The sequence below is a fragment of the Chlorocebus sabaeus genome, chromosome 4, assembly GCF_047675955.1.
Source record: "Chlorocebus sabaeus isolate Y175 chromosome 4, mChlSab1.0.hap1, whole genome shotgun sequence".
Lineage (NCBI taxonomy): Eukaryota > Metazoa > Chordata > Mammalia > Primates > Cercopithecidae > Chlorocebus > Chlorocebus sabaeus.
In genome coordinates this window covers 49,225,002-49,247,131 of record NC_132907.1, presented here as the reverse complement: position 1 = coordinate 49,247,131, position 22,130 = coordinate 49,225,002, and the positions used below count along the sequence as shown (strand labels likewise).

General features: G+C 34.7%; 1 protein-coding gene across 1 annotated transcript in view; it reads right to left on the bottom strand.

Annotated features, from left to right (window-relative positions):
• Positions 1-22,130, bottom strand: part of HCN1 (hyperpolarization activated cyclic nucleotide gated potassium channel 1) — a 446,479-nt gene that overhangs the window by 205,582 nt on the left and 218,767 nt on the right. The window contains exon 3 of the mRNA XM_007961536.3: positions 6,018-6,179. Coding sequence (XP_007959727.1) covers positions 6,018-6,179 — 162 coding nt within the window. The remainder of the gene's footprint in view (positions 1-6,017; positions 6,180-22,130) is intronic.

Below are 22,130 nucleotides of genomic sequence, written 5' to 3'. Positions count from 1 at the left end.
AGGGAGAGAAAATAGGCTTGTATGGCTTCATTTTCAAGGGAACACACTTTGGAAAGCAGAAAAAGAGGAGTAATTCACCAGCACTTGACCCATGCTGTTTGGGCAGTGTAAACATTTCAGAGCTCTCAATTCAAATTCCTATTAAAAGATATGTCATATAATTTACCATTTCACTGGATTACAAATGTATTCATTGTTGAGCTTACATTTTGTGAAGTTTTATATAGTTTTCAGTATCCAGAAAAAATAGTTTGAATAAAAGCATGTTAGAATGTAAGCCTAATGAGGGCAGGGACTTTGTCTCATCCTCTACCATGTGTTCAGTGCCTAAAATAATGTCTGGAACAAAGAAATACTCCATAGATCATTTAAATGAAAAAATAAATAATATAAACAATTCATAGTTAAGAAGCTAAGTACAAGAAAGTCAAGTGACTTGTATAAAATCAGATGATTTAGTGGTTGAGGCAATTCTGATATGTATTTCTTTAAATTTAATTCTGCCAATTTCACCCCGTATGTTTCTGTACAAATGAGTTAGGATAGGCTATGTTATGTGTGAGCTTCAAATTAAGACACGTTTCTGGAACTCAAAAAAGAAAAAAAAAAAAAAAAAAAGGAGTTGAGGGCAGTATAGCAGCTTTTCAATGCTTATACCTGTAAGTGAAATATACTGCTATTTATAGGTCACTAACTATTAATTAATAGTACAGACAGGCACCCATCTAACTGAAAGGCAGCTAGAATATATGGAAAGCAGGTGGCTATTTGATTGTTAGTAAGTGTCCCTGTCACATTGTTTCAAATAAAAGTAAAATAGAGTAACCTAGATTTTCCAATGGAATCTCTTTTTCTCTCCATATAAAATTTTACTAATTAGACCATTACAGATATTTTTTACATTATTTTTTTCTCTGATATTGATAGATTGGTTCATGCATCTTAACTTTTTGGAAATTAATATATCTATAGATATGAAGAGAATACAAGGCTTATTAATTTCGACTTCAGTAATTTAGAGTATGTCCATAAGTTCTAAATTCAGTAATTTAGACTATGGTCAAGTGATTGATTACTTATCTTTGAAAAAACTAATTTGAGATGTACAAATCATTAAAACAAAAACTGTCCAAGGAAGAACACTTAAATGGATAATTGAATAATCAGTTTGCACATATTTTTAAAATGCTGCTGATAATTACCATTTTGATTATAAATAATATTTTACTTAGCAATACATGCAAAGTTGGTATAGGAGCTCTCTAGGATGCAGATACACGAAAGACCAATTGCCTACCCTGTAGAATAGTACTTATCAAAATTAAATAGTGCACAGATTCCTTCAAATCACCACAAATGAATCATTACAATGAAATACCCTTGAGTTGGGTTAAATTATTTTGATCATAATGTTACTCAAATAAATTACAAATCAAATACTAACAAAATAATGAATCAACAAATACATCTTAATGTAAATTTACTGTGATGAGTAATGCTGTTTTGCTAAAACCAGGTAGGTGCATACAATGTAAATGTAATGCTGTAATGCCAGTTTTTGTAGATTGTGTGATTTTATACAGTATTCTACAACTGAGTGCTATGGAATGACTAATTCAGTTATCCAAGTTTTTCTTCATTTTGACAATGGTGAAAATGTTGTACAGGATTTAATATGTTATTAATCCTTCAATTGGTATAAATGCATCATTTATTTGTTATGCTCATAAACCAGAATTATTTGATGTAACATCTCATTACACAACATGCTCCAACTACAAAAGCATATCCAGATTCCATATGTATGACATTCAGATAATCCTAAATTCATAACATGCTATGTTAAAACCTTCAAAATTATTACTAACATGTAACCATACATTTATAAGATTGCTAGTAGGAAACATGGACTCCCTGACAGTAAACCTATAGACTTTAATTAAAGAAAGATTGCTCTAGGAATGTACTGTTTAGCTCAAAATCCTTCTTTATCTGTTAGTGATTGACTTTTTAAAAATAATATTTGAATAAAAACTTTAATGAGCAATATAGCAAGATTGCAAAGGAATTCACTGAGAGGAACTGAACCTACTTTTATGAAATTATAATATAAGAATAGATATATTAAACAAATTATCAACACTACAGTTACAGATATAGTATAATTACAGCATTGACTTTGAGTTTCTCTTCATCTAGCTAGTGGGATACAGATAAAAACATGGGTATAAGTGCAGATACAGGTAAGGAGGATATAAATATATACTAATTAATATTTAAGAATAAAAATCATTTAATGATGGAAGGATGCAATGAAGAAGAAATAATAAACATAAAGAATTTGTTAGACCCACTAATCTTTATCATAAATAATTTAGAATCAGAGTCTAATGTCATAGCATGTTTGTCAAGCCCAAACCCAAGACAGACTAGTACATTCCTGCATATATCTTGACCTGGCTTTCTTAATTTTTTGATTTCTCAACTTGATTTTGGTTTTCTACATCTCACAAAAGATCAATCTTGCCACTTTTTAGTGTCAGAGCTCAAACGTTAATTTTAACGTGATTTTCTACTGCAATTGGAGTGCTTTAACTAATACGTTTTGTCTCTTTATTACTACCTTCCTTAACTGTTCTTTATAATGTATGCTGCACAAAACCTTCCAACATGGTTTAGAGTAGAAATTACGGAGTCAGATATGTAAGCATTCTACTCTTAGTTCTATAATCTAGCTGTGTGACACTGACTATTCATTTAACTTCTAAAAACTTTAGTTTTCCTAACCAAACAGTGGGGCAAAATAATGTTTACCTCATTCAGTTGCTGTGTGGACCAAATAAGATAGCATCCCTCAAAGCACAGAGTTTTGTATATATTAAGTGTTAAATAAATGCAGGGTGCTTTTGTTTTTATATCGGATTTTCACTTTTCCATTACAACTCTTTGTGCATAAATATACTTTGCTTTTTATTATTGCAATAAACGATTTACCAGAACTCCATAGCTTTAGAATGGAAAACAGTATCTTCAAGGTCAAATGATATTATAAGGATTCTCTGTTGATTCAAAAATGGTCTTTTTTTATGGTTATTTCCTCTGCATCGCTATTATACACAATATAAATTAGGCCAGGCATGATGGCTCATGCCTGTAATCCCAGCACATTGGGAGGCCAATGTGGGAGGATCACTTGACGCCAGGAGTTTAAGACCAGTCTTGGCAACATAGCAAGACTCCATCTCAAAAAATAATAAAATAAGTTATGGCTTTTATATTTGAACATACATGATGGTTTCCTTCTCTCTACATTAGAGTTACACATGGAAATGTTAAATAAACACAAAAGAAAATAAAAACCAATTTCATATGTAAATCTGCAGCCAAAAAAAAAAAAAAAAAAAAAAAGCCAAGAAGTGAATTGCATATTCTGGAAAGATATTTTGTATAATGTCAGGATATAAAAAAAGGTGGAAGGTTGGGCTATGTTGGAATAAACATATTACACACACACATACCACACACACACCAACACACACATTTGAGCACATATAGACATGTTAAAGAAAAATAATCCAGAATTTTTTTTCAATAAATGCATTATCATCAGATATATTAAATAGTATATTGCCTTATAATTATACTACCATATGTACTTTATAGACATCCCAAAATAGTTATTTTACTATTTCTATGATGATAATTGGTATTTTAATGAAAGACACATAGGAAAAATGTAAAATAATAAATTTTTACCAAATTAAATATTGGTTGGTGCCAATGAATCATCTTTTGGCAGTAGTGCTAATGTTTTTATACTATCCTCTCAGTCAGTAGCCAGACTATAGAGCTATTGCCTTTTCTTCTACTGAAAAATATCATTATTACTATTTTTCCATATACTTTACTCCTTCAAAGATAAGTAAAGTGACAGATCTATAATCAAGTAGACATCACAGGTTTGAAAAATGTGCTAACCAAACTACTGCTTACTTTGTTATTTAGTTATCGAAACTACCATATAGAATATTTCTCAAATAAACTTTCAATGATAAGTGACTAAATCACAACAAATTAATGTGTCAGGTACTATTCTAGGCACTTTCTACGGTCTGAATGTGACTCTCAAAATTCATGTGTTAGAAGCTTAATCCAAAATACAACAATGTTGGGAGGTGGGACCTAATAAAGGTGTTTAGGTCATGATTGCTTTGCTCTCATAAATGGATTAAAGAAGGCTTTTGGAAGTGTGTTCCTGTCTTTCCACCTTCTGCCATGTGAGGGATAGATTTTTCTTCTCTGGAGGACATAGCAGCATGGTGTCATCTTAGATATAGAAATTGAACCTGCTGGCACCTTCATCTTGGACTCTCCAGGCTCCAGAGCAGTGAGAAATACATTTCTGTTTTTATAAATTACCCAGTCCGTAGTATTCTATTATAGCAGCACAAAATAAACTAAGACACCACTGGAAATAAAGGACAGACGAGAACAGACATTACATTCTTGTGTGGGGAACACAGAAAAATATAAATAACAAATAAGAGTGTATGTCTCTCTCTCTCTCTCTCTCTCTCTCTCTCTCTCTGTGTGTGTGTGTATGTGTGTGTGTGTGTGTATCTGTGTGTGTGTTGCTAAATGCTTTTATTATTAACATATAAAGCAGTGGAGTAATATAAAAGATAAGGTGGTCAGGAAAGCTCTCTGTGATTTAGTGATATACAAGCAAAATTAATGAAGGTGAGATCTAAGTAAATATAATAAATGTCAGGTCAAATATCAATGAAAGCATAGAAAAGGTAGAAAGAAACAGGAAGGAAGGAAGGAAGGAAGGAAGGAAGGAAGGAAGGAAGAAAGGAAGGAAGAAAGGAAGGAGAAAAATAGGGAAGAAGACAGAAAAGGAAGAAAAGAAGACAATGCATCATAACTTTCAATGTAAACCGCCTTTTTTTTTTTTTTTTTTTTTTTTTTTTTTTTTCCAAATAGAAAGCCTGTGCTACAATCATTAGGATAAAAATTTGTAATCTTCGGTGTCCATGTCATTTCTACAAAAATAAGCCGAGAAATCAATAGTAGAACAGTTTGAAAAAAGAGAGTATTTGATTTATACCTAAGGGAAAAGTGTAAAAATCTCATAAAATTAAAGTACCATAAAATGTCACATATCGAAGAGGGCTATTCACAGTTAAACAATGTTTTATTAAGTAAAAATGTAATTAAAATGTAATGCAGGAAGAAAATATGGGAACTTACACAAAAAGAACAAATATTTGTGAACACATATATGAGTGTGTATAAATATATAGAGAGAGATTTATAGATATATCTACTAAAATATTCACAGTTCTTTTAATTCTTTTGTGAGTGTTGAGTGTTGCGCTATATAGATCAAAACATATCTTCTTAAAATTACATAGGAATATACCTAGCTATTTAAATCAAATTTATATTTTGTAGATTTTTAAATATTTACATATCTTTCAGAGGTAAGTTTAAAGCCTACCTTTTCCACAAAGTTTTCCTTATTTTCCCTAGCAAAAAGTAAGTATCTGAAACTTCACTTCACTTCATACATATTTAATCTATATCTATGCTGATGTACCTACCTTTGCATGTTTTACAATCCCTAAAAGTGTATGTCTTGAACATAATGAATGCTTTAAAATGTTGACGAAATAAGGAGTTATTCTAAGCCACAGGCATTTTTGAAAGAATGCTGTGCCATGGTCATATTTTGTGATTGTAGCTCTGAAATAAGATATGCCTCAGTATACACAGAATAAAATATATAAAAGTAGATGTTGTAACATATACGTACTCAGGAACATAGTCAATAGGTAAAATTTAGTTGTAACCACCCCCCACAAACATAACTTCTGATTTTATATTCATAGAAGCAAAATCAAGTTGTCTGTAAATATTTATAGAGGAGAAATCAGATCATTGTAACATAATTACTTAAAAGGTTTTGGCACAACGTTGAAAAGTCAGAGTGTAAAACAATACAAATTACTTACAACCATTTCATTTAAAGACACCCAGCAATCTGGTGGGAAGTCCTGCAGTAGTGGTACTAAGAACTGAAGACAACCATCCCAGTGACACAGGAGCAGCATCATGCCGATGAGATTAAAAATTCTCACCACTGCACTGGCAAGATCATACGTCATGTGGAATATCTGTTGACCAAAATATAAAATCAATTCTTATAATCAATTTTTAGAAAAATCAAGCATACTACTGATAGTAGGAATTGATGTTGTATAGTGTAAGTATTGATTTAATAAAAATATGGGAATAACTTGCAGAAATAGAAACAGATTACATTTCTTTATTTTTACAATAAGGTTGACACTCCACTTTATGAATATTAAAGCCAACTATGTTTCATGAACAACAGAGATAGCATGAATATATAAATGTATGTATTAAAGAGCATCGATGTTGCCAGAAGTTTTTCTTTATTGTTCTTTTGCATATTTTAGCAAAGCTACTTTAAAATAAGGTAGTAAAATTTACAAATGATGGGTAACTTCTACTGTGCTTCTCATCCCTTGTTGTATTAATAGATTTGTTGAAAGACAAAGAAAATACGCAAGGGCTGAAAATCATATGCCAAAGGAGTTCAGCTGCAAAATATGAAGTAATACTTATAATAAGTTATGGTTGAAGTATAGCTATGTGAGTGGAGATATTTCTTTAATTGTGGATACTGAACATAAATAGAAGCCTTTGAGATAAAGGGTACCTGGATTTGGTTTAAAAACAATCGTGTAACACTTTTAAAAATCGTAACTGTTTCCATAAACATTTTGTATTTTTATGGTACACGCTTTACTTTTCAGTCACGCTGATTGTATTTTCATGAAATTCAATATGGTAGGTTAGATTATTTCAGAAAACCCAAACATCGTGACAAATCAACATAATCCATCAAAATTTTATAAATGGAAACAAATATGCATCTTTACATCTGTAACTATTCATTTTTTTCTAGAATTTACAAGAAATAGATTCAGAATGTGAATCTTTAGCAGTTTATTGTACTCTCTGACTGCTAAAATAGTTTCTACTTATATTTTACCTAGTCTAGAATAGCAAAACCCACTTGGGAGCAGACCTACATTGTAGAATTAAGTTTTGTTATAATTGTTAAAGAATTACTGCATTAATACATACAATTAAATATAAGAAAGTACATATACACACAATAACTTCAGATATTTAGAATCACTTTTTGTATGAATCACCAAAAGAATGGTGTGTTTTTGAAGTAACAAGGCAAACTTGTATTGAAAAATTATCCAAAAAATGTAAAGAAAACAAAAAACTACGTTTGGTTTTAGAAATGATATATCTGTAAGAAAACATCTATAATTCTTAAAATACACATACTGAACTACACAGAGTTAAAATGACAGGGCATCTGTGATTTTGCTTTTATAAAATAACCAAATCTGTCTTTAATTAAATGTTTTTCAGTTTGATATTTTTCTACGAGCAGTAATTCTTTCTTTAAACAATCTTTTTGAGGTAGTAATTATAGTGAGCAAAAAGATTATTTTTCCTGGGAATATACACACTGTTCTGAATACTTTTTAAAAAGAAAGTTGGCGGTTCTAGATTTTAACAGCAACAGATCACATATTTTGATATTCAGACAGCTATACACACAACTTCTTTTGTAGCATTAAGAATTTTATTTTTCTGTAAGCTACTTTTTATTTTGGTTTTAAATTTGGAAAACCCACAGAAACATCTTTTTGATATTATTCCCTCTGATATTTCTTGGTCACTGAATACACAAATAGAAACTCTACTAACAATTTCATCAATAATTTCTTATTAAAATTATATAGTAAAACATAATAAAAAAGCTTTTACTGATAAAGTTGGAAAAAGTCATCATGGACTTAGATTTTTTTGTTGTTGTTTAGTAACAGAATTTATATTTATATCTTAATATTTCTTGAGGAAATGATTCAAGATGTCTTATGGGTAGAGACTATCTTTTGCGGGGAAATAGTGTTAAGTTGCAGAATATAAAGTTCTGGAAAAACCAGGAAACATATCACCTTTCAGCCCAATTATTTGAAGCAACTAATATCTATCTGAAAATATGACAAAATCTACAAATTATAAGTATACAGGCAGCGGCCATGATTCAATTATCAGGCTTTAGAGTGGAGTATGGAATGGTCTAGAGAACTAGCATCCATTCTTAGTAGAGCTGACTGGGGTTTTTGTTTGATTTTGCATTTTCTACCTCCTTTTGGGAAATTAGATTCTTTTCATGGGCTCTTAAGAGATAATTAAGATAAAATAATATGCTAAGTTATCAAATTCCTTTAAGAAAACCCTAATATCTATAAAATGTTCTCCAGAGAAACAGGACCACTATTTTCATTGAGGAAGTTAATGGGGTTATCACATCAGTGATAACACATTAGAAACATTTTTTGTTTTGCTACTATGTATTTCCATGAACAAGATTCCATGAATAAGATAATGCCTAGATTCAAGCCTATCTGTTACCAAATAGTCATTCCCAATTCCATAATGTTAGCTAGTACTAGCTTCATACAGTAACTCTGTAATTTTTGGAGAACTCAATAAGAGCTCACATAATTAATTTTATAAACAGTCTCCCTTATGGACATTAATATTATGTGTTCAAAATTGACATCACTTTCGCAGCTATCCCCAAATTTAACTTTGGAGAAGGTACAAACAAGTTGGGTATTTTTTACACTGGTTAACAGCAGAGGCAAATTTCAACTAATCAAACCCATATACCTTCATCTTTATTATCTAACTGATAGAAGAGCATATATAAAGTATATAATATTACTTGTTATGAATACGTGAATGTGTGCATTATCTCAGCCCGATCTCATTGTCTTTTGAACCCTTATAACTAAGATACTCTGGCAGGTATAATCATTACGTATGATCTGAATACTGAGATTAATGGCTCTGTTAAAACTTTACTCCAGAAAGATCTGGAATGAGAAGTCTACTTCCTTATGGAGCTCACACATCTGTAGATAGTCAGGTTAACCAAAGAAGGAAGCATCTGATCTAACTTATGCATAGCCACAACTTATTATTGATAAGGGCAGCTTGTAGGATAAATCTAAATGTGACTTCATTCACCGTACTAATCAAATGGCTAACACTACTGATTAATATTTTCAGTTTTTCTTCATCTATAGGGTGGACAATCTTAAGTAATAAATTTCCATATCAATCGTCTTGGTGCTACTGCATGAAAACTTGACTGTTTGCAAAATGGCACCATGAATGACACTCAGTAAACTGTTACTAAATGAATGAATGAGAGAGTTGAAAGGGTTTAATAACATAAATAACCTTTTATGGTGTTAAGAGTGTAACGCTTTGCTTCTGTATCTTAAACAATGGGATTAAACAAACAAACAAAAATCTTCATTATTATTTTCCATCTTCTAAGTAATCTGACTTGAAACCTGACTTGAGGGCTCAGGGCTGGGGTAACAGAAAGAAAGGCTCTTTTCACTGACTAGCAATACACTTTCAAGTTACTTTCAAGGGGTATTTATAGGAGTCAACTGAAAAAAAATGTAATTAAAATAAGTTTTTCGGCCAGGTGCGGGGGCTCACGCCTGTAATCCTAGGACTTTGGGAGGCCGAGGCAGGCAGATCACAAGGTCAGGAGTTCAAGACCAGCCTGGCCAATGTGGTGAACCCTTGTTTCTACCAAAAATGCAAAAATTAGCCGGGTGTGGTGGTGGGCGCCTGTAGTCCCAGCTACTCAGAAGGCTGAGGTAGGAGAATTGTTTGAACCCGGGAGGTGGAGGTTGCAGTGAGTCGAGATTGTGCCACTGCACTCCATCCTGGGTGACACAGCAAGACTTTGACGCCAAAAAAAAAAAAAAAATAAAAATAAGTTTTTAAACAACTCTTTAATCTTATTTCTACCATAGCTAGACTATGAACAATATATTTGGAAGACACTGTGCTTTACATTTGTTCAGCTCAGGACATTGTGCTGTTCGTGTGACCTTAATAAGAGGAAAGATCTGGTCACAAATTCTCATTGAACTTTTTTTATATTATAGTTTTAGAATTTTATCTAGTTGGAGTCCAATACTTCCAGACAAGATAACTAATTAACTTTCTAAAACTGAAAAATGCTCTACGATATTTTAAGTAAGAATCCCAAATTCTACCCTAATATTTGCAGAATTGTTCATCATAAGTAATTTTTTGTAATATTTTCCCAGGAGCAATGTTTATTTCATCCTGTATTTAAAAGGTCATTCTAAACTGCACTACACAACAGATATCCATAAATAAGCTGAATTCTTTTAAAATGCTTCCATAGTCTTTCTTGATGAACTGGATTCATCAGTCTTTCAATCTAATAGCTTGTATATAAAACTAGTGACCTTAATCTATGCTTAATTATTTGTTCTACTTTGTTTTCCTTAACCAAAACACTATCAAAAATAATTGAAGACTTCTTATATTGTGTATTAAACTGTCTTTAGTCTTTGACTTTACAGACTGGGATCTGGGCTAGTTTGTGTGATCTTAATATTGATTCAAGACTTCTTAATATACCTTCATAAGTATCAAAGTAAGATTAAGAAAATGGGCCAAAAATGGCTCTCTTGACACAGAACATTGTTTTTAAAAAGGTGTAAAACAAGGTTGGATTCTTCTGTTTCTCTTTATAATTTGGCACCTGCACGACTTATAGTTTTTAGATGGAGTATAAACATACCATCCTGACACAAAATAAAATAAAAAAATAGCTGCTCAGATTCAGTTTTACTGCTAACATATATTCAGGGCTCAATATGTGATCGTCCTAATCAATGGTAAAATAAATATTTTAAAAGCCCTATTATACTTCTGCAATTCTTGCCCTGAAAGTCATTCAGGTCATCTTTCCATGCTTTAGGTGCAAAGTGTAGAAGGTTTTACTTCATATGAGAGAATAACACTATTCACAGTAATCTCTTTTAACACTGACCAATGACTGCAGTCATTGGATGAATCTTATCAGCCCCCGTTTTAACTAGGATTTTATTCGGACTGATAATACTTTAACATTTAAAAGGTCAACCATCTGGACATCTCAAAACTATCAGCTTCTGTCCATAGTCTAAAAGCAATAATCCACTCTTCAGCCTCCTTCAAGTATTGTCCCATTCTCATGCTCTTGGGTGCTTTTCACTTGGATTCTTCTTTCCACTATTCCTTCCAAAACTCCTCCTACACAACCAATTAACTATCAAATACCCTCAGCCACCTCATGAAATGCTTTCTCTATTTCTTTGCTTTTCCTGAGACTTAAGACTCTTCCCACCACCTTCCCCTCACCAAAGACACAACTTTTCTGGTAGCTTTCTCAAAGTTTGTTCACTTCTTTCAAACCCCAATGTCTTAGGTTCCGATGTGAGTGCCCTCATTTCCTCACTGCCCTCTGACACCGTCACACATTATTTGTCAAGCTATATAAAAAATTTGTTTTCTTAATATTCATTCTATTTGCCTACACTACTCATAATTTTGCTCATTTCTGGCATCAAACAACCTCCCAATGTCCACGTGCCACACATCTCCATTTATTAAGGGCTCTGTCCTTTTGCACTGCATTTTCTCTGAAAAAAAAACGTCAACTTCTGATTAATCACAACCACCACCTTCTATACCTAAGCTTGGGAAGATTACTGAAGAGCAAACTGTGTAGCTTGTACTTATTTTAATTTTTTTAAAGGATAGCAACCTTAGTTGAGGCCCTCAGCAATGGTCTATCCATTTCCCTATTCCTAACATCATCCGATTCTCTTTCCACTTCCCAAAAGCCCCTGACTATCTTGTTCAGTTTCAGCTTAAAGATTTATCTTTTCCAAAGGAGATACTCTTATAGTTGAATTCCCCCAACTTTGACCCCCATACCCTCAAGCAAACATATATTTATAATTTCCTTATTTGTTTTTTCCCAGTCTTAACAGATGTATCTTTTATTCCTAACGAGTCCTTACTAACTTTTAGATATTAATCTGATCTGTCTTTCCAGAAACCCACTCAATTCAGACCTCCTTAACCTGTAGCAAAAACCAGACCTATTCCCTAACAGTTGTGGATAGACACTTTGTAAAATGTAGAACAAATTGATTAATATAAAAATAAAATTTAAAAAGAAAACTTAAGCCGGGAGTGGTGGCTCAAGCCTGTAATCCCAGCACTTTGGGAGGCCGAGGTGGGCAGATCATGAGATCAGGAGATTGAGACCATCCTGGCTAACATGGTGAAACCCTGTCTCTACTAAAAATACAAAAATAAATAAATAAATAAAAAATTCTAGTAGTCCCAGCTACTCGGGAGGCTGAGGCAGGAGAAAGGCATGAACCCGGGAGGCAGAGCTTGCAGTGAGATGAGATTACGCCACTTAAGACATCCGTAATATAAACCTACTGCTTATGTGCTTGGCTATGGTGGCAATATCAAATTGACCTAATTTTACTTAACTACTTTTCTTCAGAATAATTAACTTCATCTATGCTAGATTTACCCCCAAAGATTTAAAAACAATAAAATCTCTCAATTCCTAAAAAACATTTTAATTGAAAAAGAATCTTCACTTCCTAGGTATTTTCCTAATTCTTTTTTTTCCCTCTTTTTAGTCTTCTCTGTTTAGTTTCTCAAATACAACTCATGGGAACTTTGAGACACAGAGAGAGCTGACCTGCCCTACAGGGTAAAACAGATTTCTTTTCATGGCTACATGTACACATTACCAGGAGGCACAAAGCAAAATTTGATTTCCAGAAAGACAGATGTGTCATAGCTACTCTGGGCCTCTGAGTCTGAAACCAACCCATCTATGAGGAAAATGTGAAGATATTTCAGGCTGACTTTATTTTCCCAAATGGTGTATCAAAACTTAAGAAGTTTTTTGATACACCATTTGGGAAAATAAAGTCAGCCTGAAATATCTTTCTTCCGAGAAATATCTTTCTTCTGAGAAATCTTTTTGAATGGGCACAGATATGATATCATTGAAACATTAGAGAAATATATGTCTCATTACATGACTGCAGTAAACAAAACAGTACTTTTCATAACAACTATATTTCTCATAGAAGTAGTTATAGAACAGAATGTATTCTTTATCAATCATGAGTTGTAAAATAAAGTATAGCTGTATATGTTATTTTAATCCACATATTCCTTTAGTAAACATATATGTTTGCCTAAAAGAAAAAGAAAGCAATTTTAGGCATTTTAGTTATTTTTTAAAAAGCTTTCATGTTTCTTAACTGTCTTTTCAACTCTATTTTACTTTGGCTATTACTTAGAATTTCTATATGTTTCTTTCTTTCTTTTTTTTTTTTGCTGCTATATGATATATGATATACCAGCCATTTCTATGCATACATATTTTTTTGCATAGAATTTTAATTTCATCTATTTAAAACATTTATGAAAAATGTGTTTTTAATGGAAACTTGTTATTTATTTAGCTTTAACAGTCTCAGAATAATCAGAGATAATGTATTACTAAGAGAAATATGAAAAATGGGAAACTTACAATATGAATCCTTTGAACATTTTTGGTAAGAAACGACGACAGGAAATGGGTATAATGTAAACTGTAAAAGTATGAACTTTGAAAGCTGTCAAACACAATGCCTGGTGGCATCATGCTCAACAAATGTTTTTCTTCCTATAGTAGTTATTCAAATAACAATCAATTTGTATAAAGAGGTCAGTACTAATAAGTATCTAACTGAGCTGAACTATTTCTATTAATTTTAATCATTTTTTTTTTTCAAATTTCAAGTCAATAGCAGCTGACAACTTGGAATAGGTCAAAAAAGAAACAAAAATATTTTGATAGGTGACATTTTGGTATAGTTATATTTTAATATTATAGTCATATTTAAAATATCACCTATTTTAATATGATAGGTTATTGTTTTTAACTGAATCTACCCAAATCTTTATAATTCTTAAGTTCCTTAGGAAAAGAAATACATCTTTTCAACTTTCATGATGACCATGTGACAGGTCAGAACATTTATTTATTGTACCATGCCCAGGAAAAATGAAAGAGCAAGCATAACCTCATATGCTTAATTTACTTTAAAAAGCAGCTTAAGTGATGGGAAAATCAAATTATGAATGAATATTGGAAATGACCCCACTAAGAAGAAATTTCAATGGATTAATACTCTAAAAAAAAAAACAAACTAAAATTAAACAATGTAAGATCATTGTCTATTCCTCTATTACAAATTTCAAATGTCTGCAAATGTAGACGATATTTACAAATTGTGCGACCACTGACATATTTAAATGAGGTGATAATCACATATCTTATGATGGATCTTTGAACCTCATTTCAATGATGTTTGTCTGAAGATTATTTGATGTTTACTATATACAGTAAATTTCCAGATGTAAGTCAGCACTAATATATTGATTTGTTTAAATATTACTATTATTTTCTGAAGTTTTTTCTAAAATTTATCCTGAGAATTCAAAATAAAATATCGGGGCGGAGCAAGATGGCCGAATAGGAACAGCTCCAGTCTCCAACTCCCAGCGCGAGCGACACAGAAGACCGGCGATTTCTGCATTTTCAACTGAGGTACTGGGTTCATCTCACTGGGGAGTGCCAGACGATCGGTGCTGGTCAGCTGCTGCAGCCCGACCAGCGAGAGCTGAAGCAGGGCGAGGCATTGCCTCACCTGGAAAGCGCAAGGGGGAAGGGAATCCCTTTTCCTAGCCAGGGGAACTGAGACACACAACACCTGGAAAATCGGGTAACTCCCACCCCAATACTGTGCTTTAAGCAGACAGGCACACCAGGAGATCATATCCCACACCTGGCTGGGAGGGTCCCACACCCACGGAGCCTCCCTCATTGCTAGCACAGCAGTCTGTGTTCTACCGGCAAGGCAGCAGGGAGGCTGGGGGAGGGGCGCCCGCCATTGCTGAGGCTTAAGTAGGTAAACAAAGCTGCTGGGAACCTCGAACTGGGTGGAGCTCACAGCAGCTCAAGGAAACCTGCCTGTCTCTGTAGACTCCACCTCTGGGGACAGGGCACAGTAAATAATAACAAACGCAGCAGCTCGGCAGACGCAAACGACTCTGTCTGACAGCTTTGAAGAGAGCAGTGGATCTCCCAACACGGAGGTTGAGATCTGAGAAGGGACAGACTCCCTGCTCAAGTGGGTCCCTGACCCCTGAGTAGCCTAACTGGGAGACATCCCCCACTAGGGGCAGTCTGACACCCCACACCTCACAGGGTGGAGTACACCCCTGAGAGGAAGATTCCAAAGCAAGAATCAGACAGGTACACTCGCTGTTCAGAAATATTCTATCTTCTGCAGCCTCTGCTGCTGATACCCAGGCAAACAGGGTCTGGAGTGGACCTCAAGCAATCTCCTACAGCTACAACCTACAGCTGAGGATCCTGACTGTTAGAAGGAAAACTATCAAACAGGAAGGACACCTACACCAAAACCCCATCAGTACATCACCATCATCAAAGACCAGAGGCAGATAAAACCACAAAGATGGGGAAAAAGCAGGGCAGAAAAGCTGGAAATTCAAAAAATAAGAGCGCATCTCCCCTGGCAAAGGAGCGCAGCTCATCGCCAGCAACGGATCAAAGCTGCACGGAGAATGACTTCGACGAGATGAGAGAAGAAGGCTTCAGTCCATCAAATTTCTCAGAGCTAAAGGAGGAATTACGTACCCAGCGCAAAGAAACTAAAAATCTTGAAAAAAAAGTGGAAGAATTGACGGCTAGAGTAATTAATGCAGAGAAGCTCACAAACGAAATGAAAGAGACGAAAACCATGGCACGAGAAATACGTGACAAATGCACAAGCTTCAGTAACCGTCTCGATCAACTGGAAGAAAGAATGTCAGCGATGGAGGATCAAATGAATGAAATGAAGCGAGAAGAGAAACCAAAAGAAAAAAGAAGAAAAAGAAATGAACAAAGCCTGCAAGAAGTATGGGATTATGTAAAAAGACCAAATCTACGTCTGATTGGGGTGCCTGAAAGTGACAGGGAAAATGGAACCAAGTTGGAAAACACTCTTCAGGATATCATCCAGGAGAACTTCCCCAACCTAGTAGGGCAGGCCAACATTCAAATCCAGGAAATACAGAGAACGCCACAAAGATACTCCTCGAGAAGAGCAACTCCAAGACACATAATTGCCAGATTCACCAAAGTTGTAATGAAGGAAAAAATCTTAAGGGCAGCCAGAGAGAAAGGTCGGGTTACCCACAAAGGGAAGCCCATCAGACTAACAGCAGATCTCTCGGCAGAAACTCTTCAAGCCAGAAGAGAGTGGGGGCCAATATTCAACATTCTTAAAGAAAAGAATTTTAAACCCAGAATTTTATATCCAGCCAAACTAAGTTTCATAAGTGAAGGAAAAATAAAATCCTTTACAGATAAGCAAATGCTTAGAGATTTTGTCACCACTAGGCCTGCCTTACAAGAGACCCTGAAGGAAGCACTAAACATGGAAAGGAACAACCGGTACCAGCCATTGCAAAAACATGCCAAAATGTAAAGACCATCGAGGCTAGGAAGAAACTGCATCAACTAACGAGCAAAATAACCAGTTAATATCATAATGGCAGGATCAACTTCACACATAACAATCTTAACCTTAAATGTAAATGGACTAAATGCTCCAATTAAAAGACACAGACTGGCAAACTGGATAAAGAGTCAAGATCCATCAGTCTGCTGTATTCAGGAGACCCATCTCACACGCAGAGACATACATAGGCTCAAAATAAAGGGATGGAGGAAGATTTACCAAGCAAATGGAGAACAAAAAAAAGCGGGGGTTGCAATACTAGTCTCTGATAAAACAGACTTTAAACCATCAAAGATCAAAAGAGACAAAGAAGGCCATTACATAATGGTAAAGGGATCAATTCAACAGGAAGAGCTAACTATCCTAAATATATATGCACCCAATACAGGAGCACCCAGATTCATAAAGCAAGTCCTTAGAGACTTACAAAGAGACTTAGACTTCCATACAATAATAATGGGAGACTTCAACACTCCACTGTCAACATTAGACAAATCAACGAGACAGAAAGTTAACAAGGATATCCAGGAATTGAACTCATCTCTGCAGCAAGCAGACCTAATAGACATCTATAGAACTCTCCACCCCAAATCAACAGAATATACATTCTTCTCAGCACCACATCATACTTACTCCAAAATTAACCACGTAATTGGAAGTAAAGCACTCCTCAGCAAATGTACAAGAACAGAAATTATAACAAACTGTCTCTCAGACCACAGTGCAATGAAATTAGAACTCAGGACTAAGAAACTCAATCAAAACCGCTCAACTACATGGAAACTGAACAACCTGCTCCTGAATGACTACTGGGTACATAACGAAATGAAGGCAGAAATAAAGATGTTCTTTGAAACCAATGAGAACAAAGATACAACATACCAGAATCTCTGGGACACATTTAAAGCAGTGTGTAGAGGGAAATTTATAGCACTAAATGCCCACAAGAGAAAGCAGGAAAGATCTAAAATTGACACTCTAACATCGCAATTAAAAGAACTAGAGAAGCAAGAGCAAACACATTCGAAAGCTAGCAGAAGGCAAGAAATAACTAAGATCAGAGCAGAACTGAAGGAGATAGAGACACAAAAAACCCTCCAAAAAATCAATGAATCCAGGAGTTGGTTTTTTGAAAGGATCAACAAAATTGACAGACCGCTAGCAAGACTAATAAAGAAGAAAAGAGAGAAGAATCAAATCGACGCAATTAAAAATGATAAAGGGGATATCACCACCGACCCCACAGAAATACAAACTACCATCAGAGAATACTATAAACACCTCTATGCAAATAAACTGGAAAATCTAGAAGAAATGGATAATTTCCTGGACACTTACACTCTTCCAAGACTAAACCAGGAAGAAGTTGAATCCCTGAATAGACCAATAGTAGGCTCTGAAATTGAGGCAATAATTAATAGCCTACCAACCAAAAAAAGTCCAGGACCAGATGGATTCACAGCTGAATTCTACCAGAGGTACAAGGAGGAGCTGGTACCATTCCTTCTGAAACTATTCCAATCAATAGAAAAAGAGGGAATCCTCCCTAACTCATTTTATGAGGCCAACATCATCCTGATACCAAAGCCTGGCAGAGACACAACAAAAAAAGAGAATTTTAGACCAATATCCCTGATGAACATCGATGCAAAAATCCTCAATAAAATACTGGCAAACCGGATTCAGCAGCACATCAAAAAGCTTATCCACCATGATCAAGTGGGCTTCATCCCTGGGATGCAAGGCTGGTTCAACATTCGCAAATCAATAAACATAATCCAGCATATAAACAGAACCAAAGACAAGAACCACATCATTATCTCAATAGATGCAGAAAAGGCTTTTGACAAAATTCAACAGCCCTTCATGCTAAAAACGCTCAATAAATTCGGTATTGATGGAACATACCTCAAAATAATAAGAGCTATTTATGACAAACCCACAGCCAATATCATACTGAATGGGCAAAAACTGGAAAAATTCCCTTTGAAAACTGGCACAAGACAGGGATGCCCTCTCTTACCACTCCTATTCAACATAGTGTTGGAAGTTCTGGCTAGGGCAATCAGGCAAGAGAAAGAAATCAAGGGGATTCAGTTAGGAAAAGAAGAAGTCAAACTGTCCCTGTTTGCAGACGACATGATTGTATATTTAGAAAACCCCATTGTCTCAGCCCCAAATCTCCTTAAGCTGATCAGCAACTTCAGCAAAGTCTCAGGATACAAAATTAATGTGCAAAAATCACAAGCATTCTTATGCACCAGTGACAGTCAAACAGAGAGCCAAATCAGGAATGAACTTCCATTCACAATTGCTTCAAAGAGAATAAAATACCTAGGAATCCAACTTACAAGGGATGTAAAGGACCTCTTCAAGGAGAACTACCAACCACTGCTCAGTGAAATCAAAGAGGACACAAACAAATGGAAGAACATACCATGCTCATGGATAGGAAGAATCAATATCGTGAAAATGGCCATAGTGCCCAAGGTAATTTATAGATTCAATGCCATCCCCATCAAGCTACCAATGAGCTTCTTCACAGAATTGGAAAAAACTGCTTTAAAGTTCATATGGAACCAAAAAAGAGCCCGCATCTCCAAGACAATCCTAAGTCAAAAGAACAAAGCTGGAAGCATCACGCTACCTGACTTCAAACTATACTACAAGGCTACAGTAACCAAAACAGCATGGTACTGGTACCAAAACAGAGATATAGACCAATGGAACAGAACAGAGTCCTCAGAAATAATACCACACATCTACAGCCATCTGATCTTTGACAAACCTGAGAGAAACAACAAATGGGGAAAGGATTCCCTATTTAATAAATGGTGCTGGGAAAACTGGCTAGCCATAAGTAGAAAGCTGAAACTGGATCCTTTCCTTACTCCTTATACGAAAATTAATTCAAGATGGATTAGAGACTTAAATGTTAGACCTAATACCATAAAAATCCTAGAGGAAAACCTAGGTAGTACCATTCAGGACATAGGCATGGGCAAAGACTTCATGTCTAAAACACCAAAAGCAACGGCAGCAAAAGCCAAAATTGACAAATGGGATCTCATCAAACTAAAGAGCTTCTGCACAGCAAAAGAAACTACCATCAGAGTGAACAGGCAACCTACAGAATGGGAGAAAATTTTTGCAATCTACTCATCTGACAAAGGGCTAATATCCAGAACCTACAAAGAACTCAAACAAATTTACAAGAAAAAAACAAACAACCCCATCCAAAAGTGGGCAAAGGATATGAACAAACATTTCTCAAAAGAAGACATTCATACAGCCAACAGACACATGAAAAAATGCTCATCATCACTGGCCATCAGAGAAATGCAAATCAAAACCACAATGAGATACCATCTCACACCAGTTAGAATGGCGATCATTCAAAAGTCAGGAAACAACAGGTGCTGGAGAGGATGTGGAGAAATAGGAACACTTTTACACTGTTGGTGGGATTGTAAACTAGTTCAACCATTATGGAAAACAGTATGGCGATTCCTCAAGGATCTAGAACTAGATGTACCATATGACCCAGCCATCCCATTACTGGGTATATACCCAAAGGATTATAAATTATGCTGCTATAAGGACACATGCACACGTATGTTTATTGCAGCACTATTCACAATAGCAAAGACTTGGAATCAACCCAAATGTCCATCAGTGACAGATTGGATTAAGAAAATGTGGCACATATACACCATGGAATACTATGCAGCCATAAAAAAGGATGAGTTTGTGTCCTTTGTAGGGACATGGATGCAGCTGGTAACCATCATTCTTAGCAAACTATCACAAGAACAGAAAACCAAACACCGCATGTTCTCACTCGTAGGTGGGAACTGAACAATGAGATCACTTGGACTCGGGAAGGGGAACATCACACACCGGGGCCTATCATGGGGAGGGGGGAGGGGGGAGGGATTGCATTGGGAGTTATACCTGATGTAAATGACGAGTTGATGGGTGCAGCACACCAACATGGCACAAGTATACATATGTAGCAAACCTGCACGTTGTGCACATGTACCCTACAACTTGAAGTTTAATAATAATAAATTAAAAAAAAAAAAAAAAGAAAAAAAAAAACAAAAAAAACAAAATAAAATATCAACTTTAAATCAAAAAATGCAATGTTCTTTTTATTGTGTAAGAACTACAATTAAATATTGTAGTTATTTATATTTGTGTATTTATACGCAATTAAAAATACTAATAAATGCTAATTATAATTAGTATATAATGTATAAATATAATACTAATTATAAATGGGCGTGTGTGTGTGTGTGTGTTTGTGTGTGTGTGTATGTGAGTGAATGTTGAGAAAGATGGTGAAAAAGCAAACTAACAGACAAACTAGCAATATTCTATTAACTCCGCTTTGGTTCTTCCACTAGAAGAATTGAGAGTGAGCCTTACCCTGGCACAAATAGCACAACGTCTTTAATATCCCTGTCTCCTCTCATCATTTTAAGTCTAAAAAGGTATGTGCCAACTCGCTTACTGCACCATTTAATAGGTAAAATCTATAGGGGAGATAACAGAAACAAAAACAGGCTTCTGAAAAAACTGTTAAGATGAAAGCAATGCTTATTCATAATTTTTTAAGCACTGGTCATCAGAGTTGCATCATGCATTGGCACAACATTTTGTTATTCTGGCCAGGTAAGCCAGTCAAGTGCAGAATATTAATTTATTTGAGTGGGTTTGTGTCAGAGATGCTCTGGAAGAAACAGAGGTATTGGTTTGCTGTCTTGGCATATACCTTCCAAAAGAAATCAGTAAGTACATGATTTTGGTATTAAGCCAATAATATTTCACTACAATTCTTTGTGAACAAACCATGCATTCTTCTATTTGATTGAACTTAATAAAAGATAAAAACATATTAGTGCAAGCCCCCCCCCCAAAAAAAGAAACTAAACCTTAAAAAATAAGGAAGCATTGGCAAATTTTCTAGCACCCCAAGAAACAATTGAGTAAGATTTGATCTATTGGAAATTGGCATGATTTTAGATTCACTAGTTGTATACCTTCCAGAAGGAAGGCATCATAATGCTCCATCAATTCAGGTAATAATAGTACATCTAGATACTTGATAGATCATCTTAAGTGACAAAAATACTTAACTATCTGAATTGTCAAAAGTTTATTGAATAAATTAATCTATGTGGAAGCATCCTGAAAAGTAATAAGCCTTATTTGTATAAGTTTGATTTTTGTTATCACTGAAATAATCTATTAAGTATTTGCTATGTGCAGAAAGTAATATTAGGCATCAGGTTCACCATTGCTTATGACATCACCTTCAATATCCTCACTAAACCACACGAACCCTTACTTTTCTAGAGATCTCTCACTTACTTTAATCAGCACTCATTTTTCTCTAGACCTACTGGAGAGCTATCATAATTGTTGTGTTCTTTAACATTATTATGTAATTTCCTCACTCTGTCTCAGTTTATAGTTTTATTTAAGTGGGAGACTGGT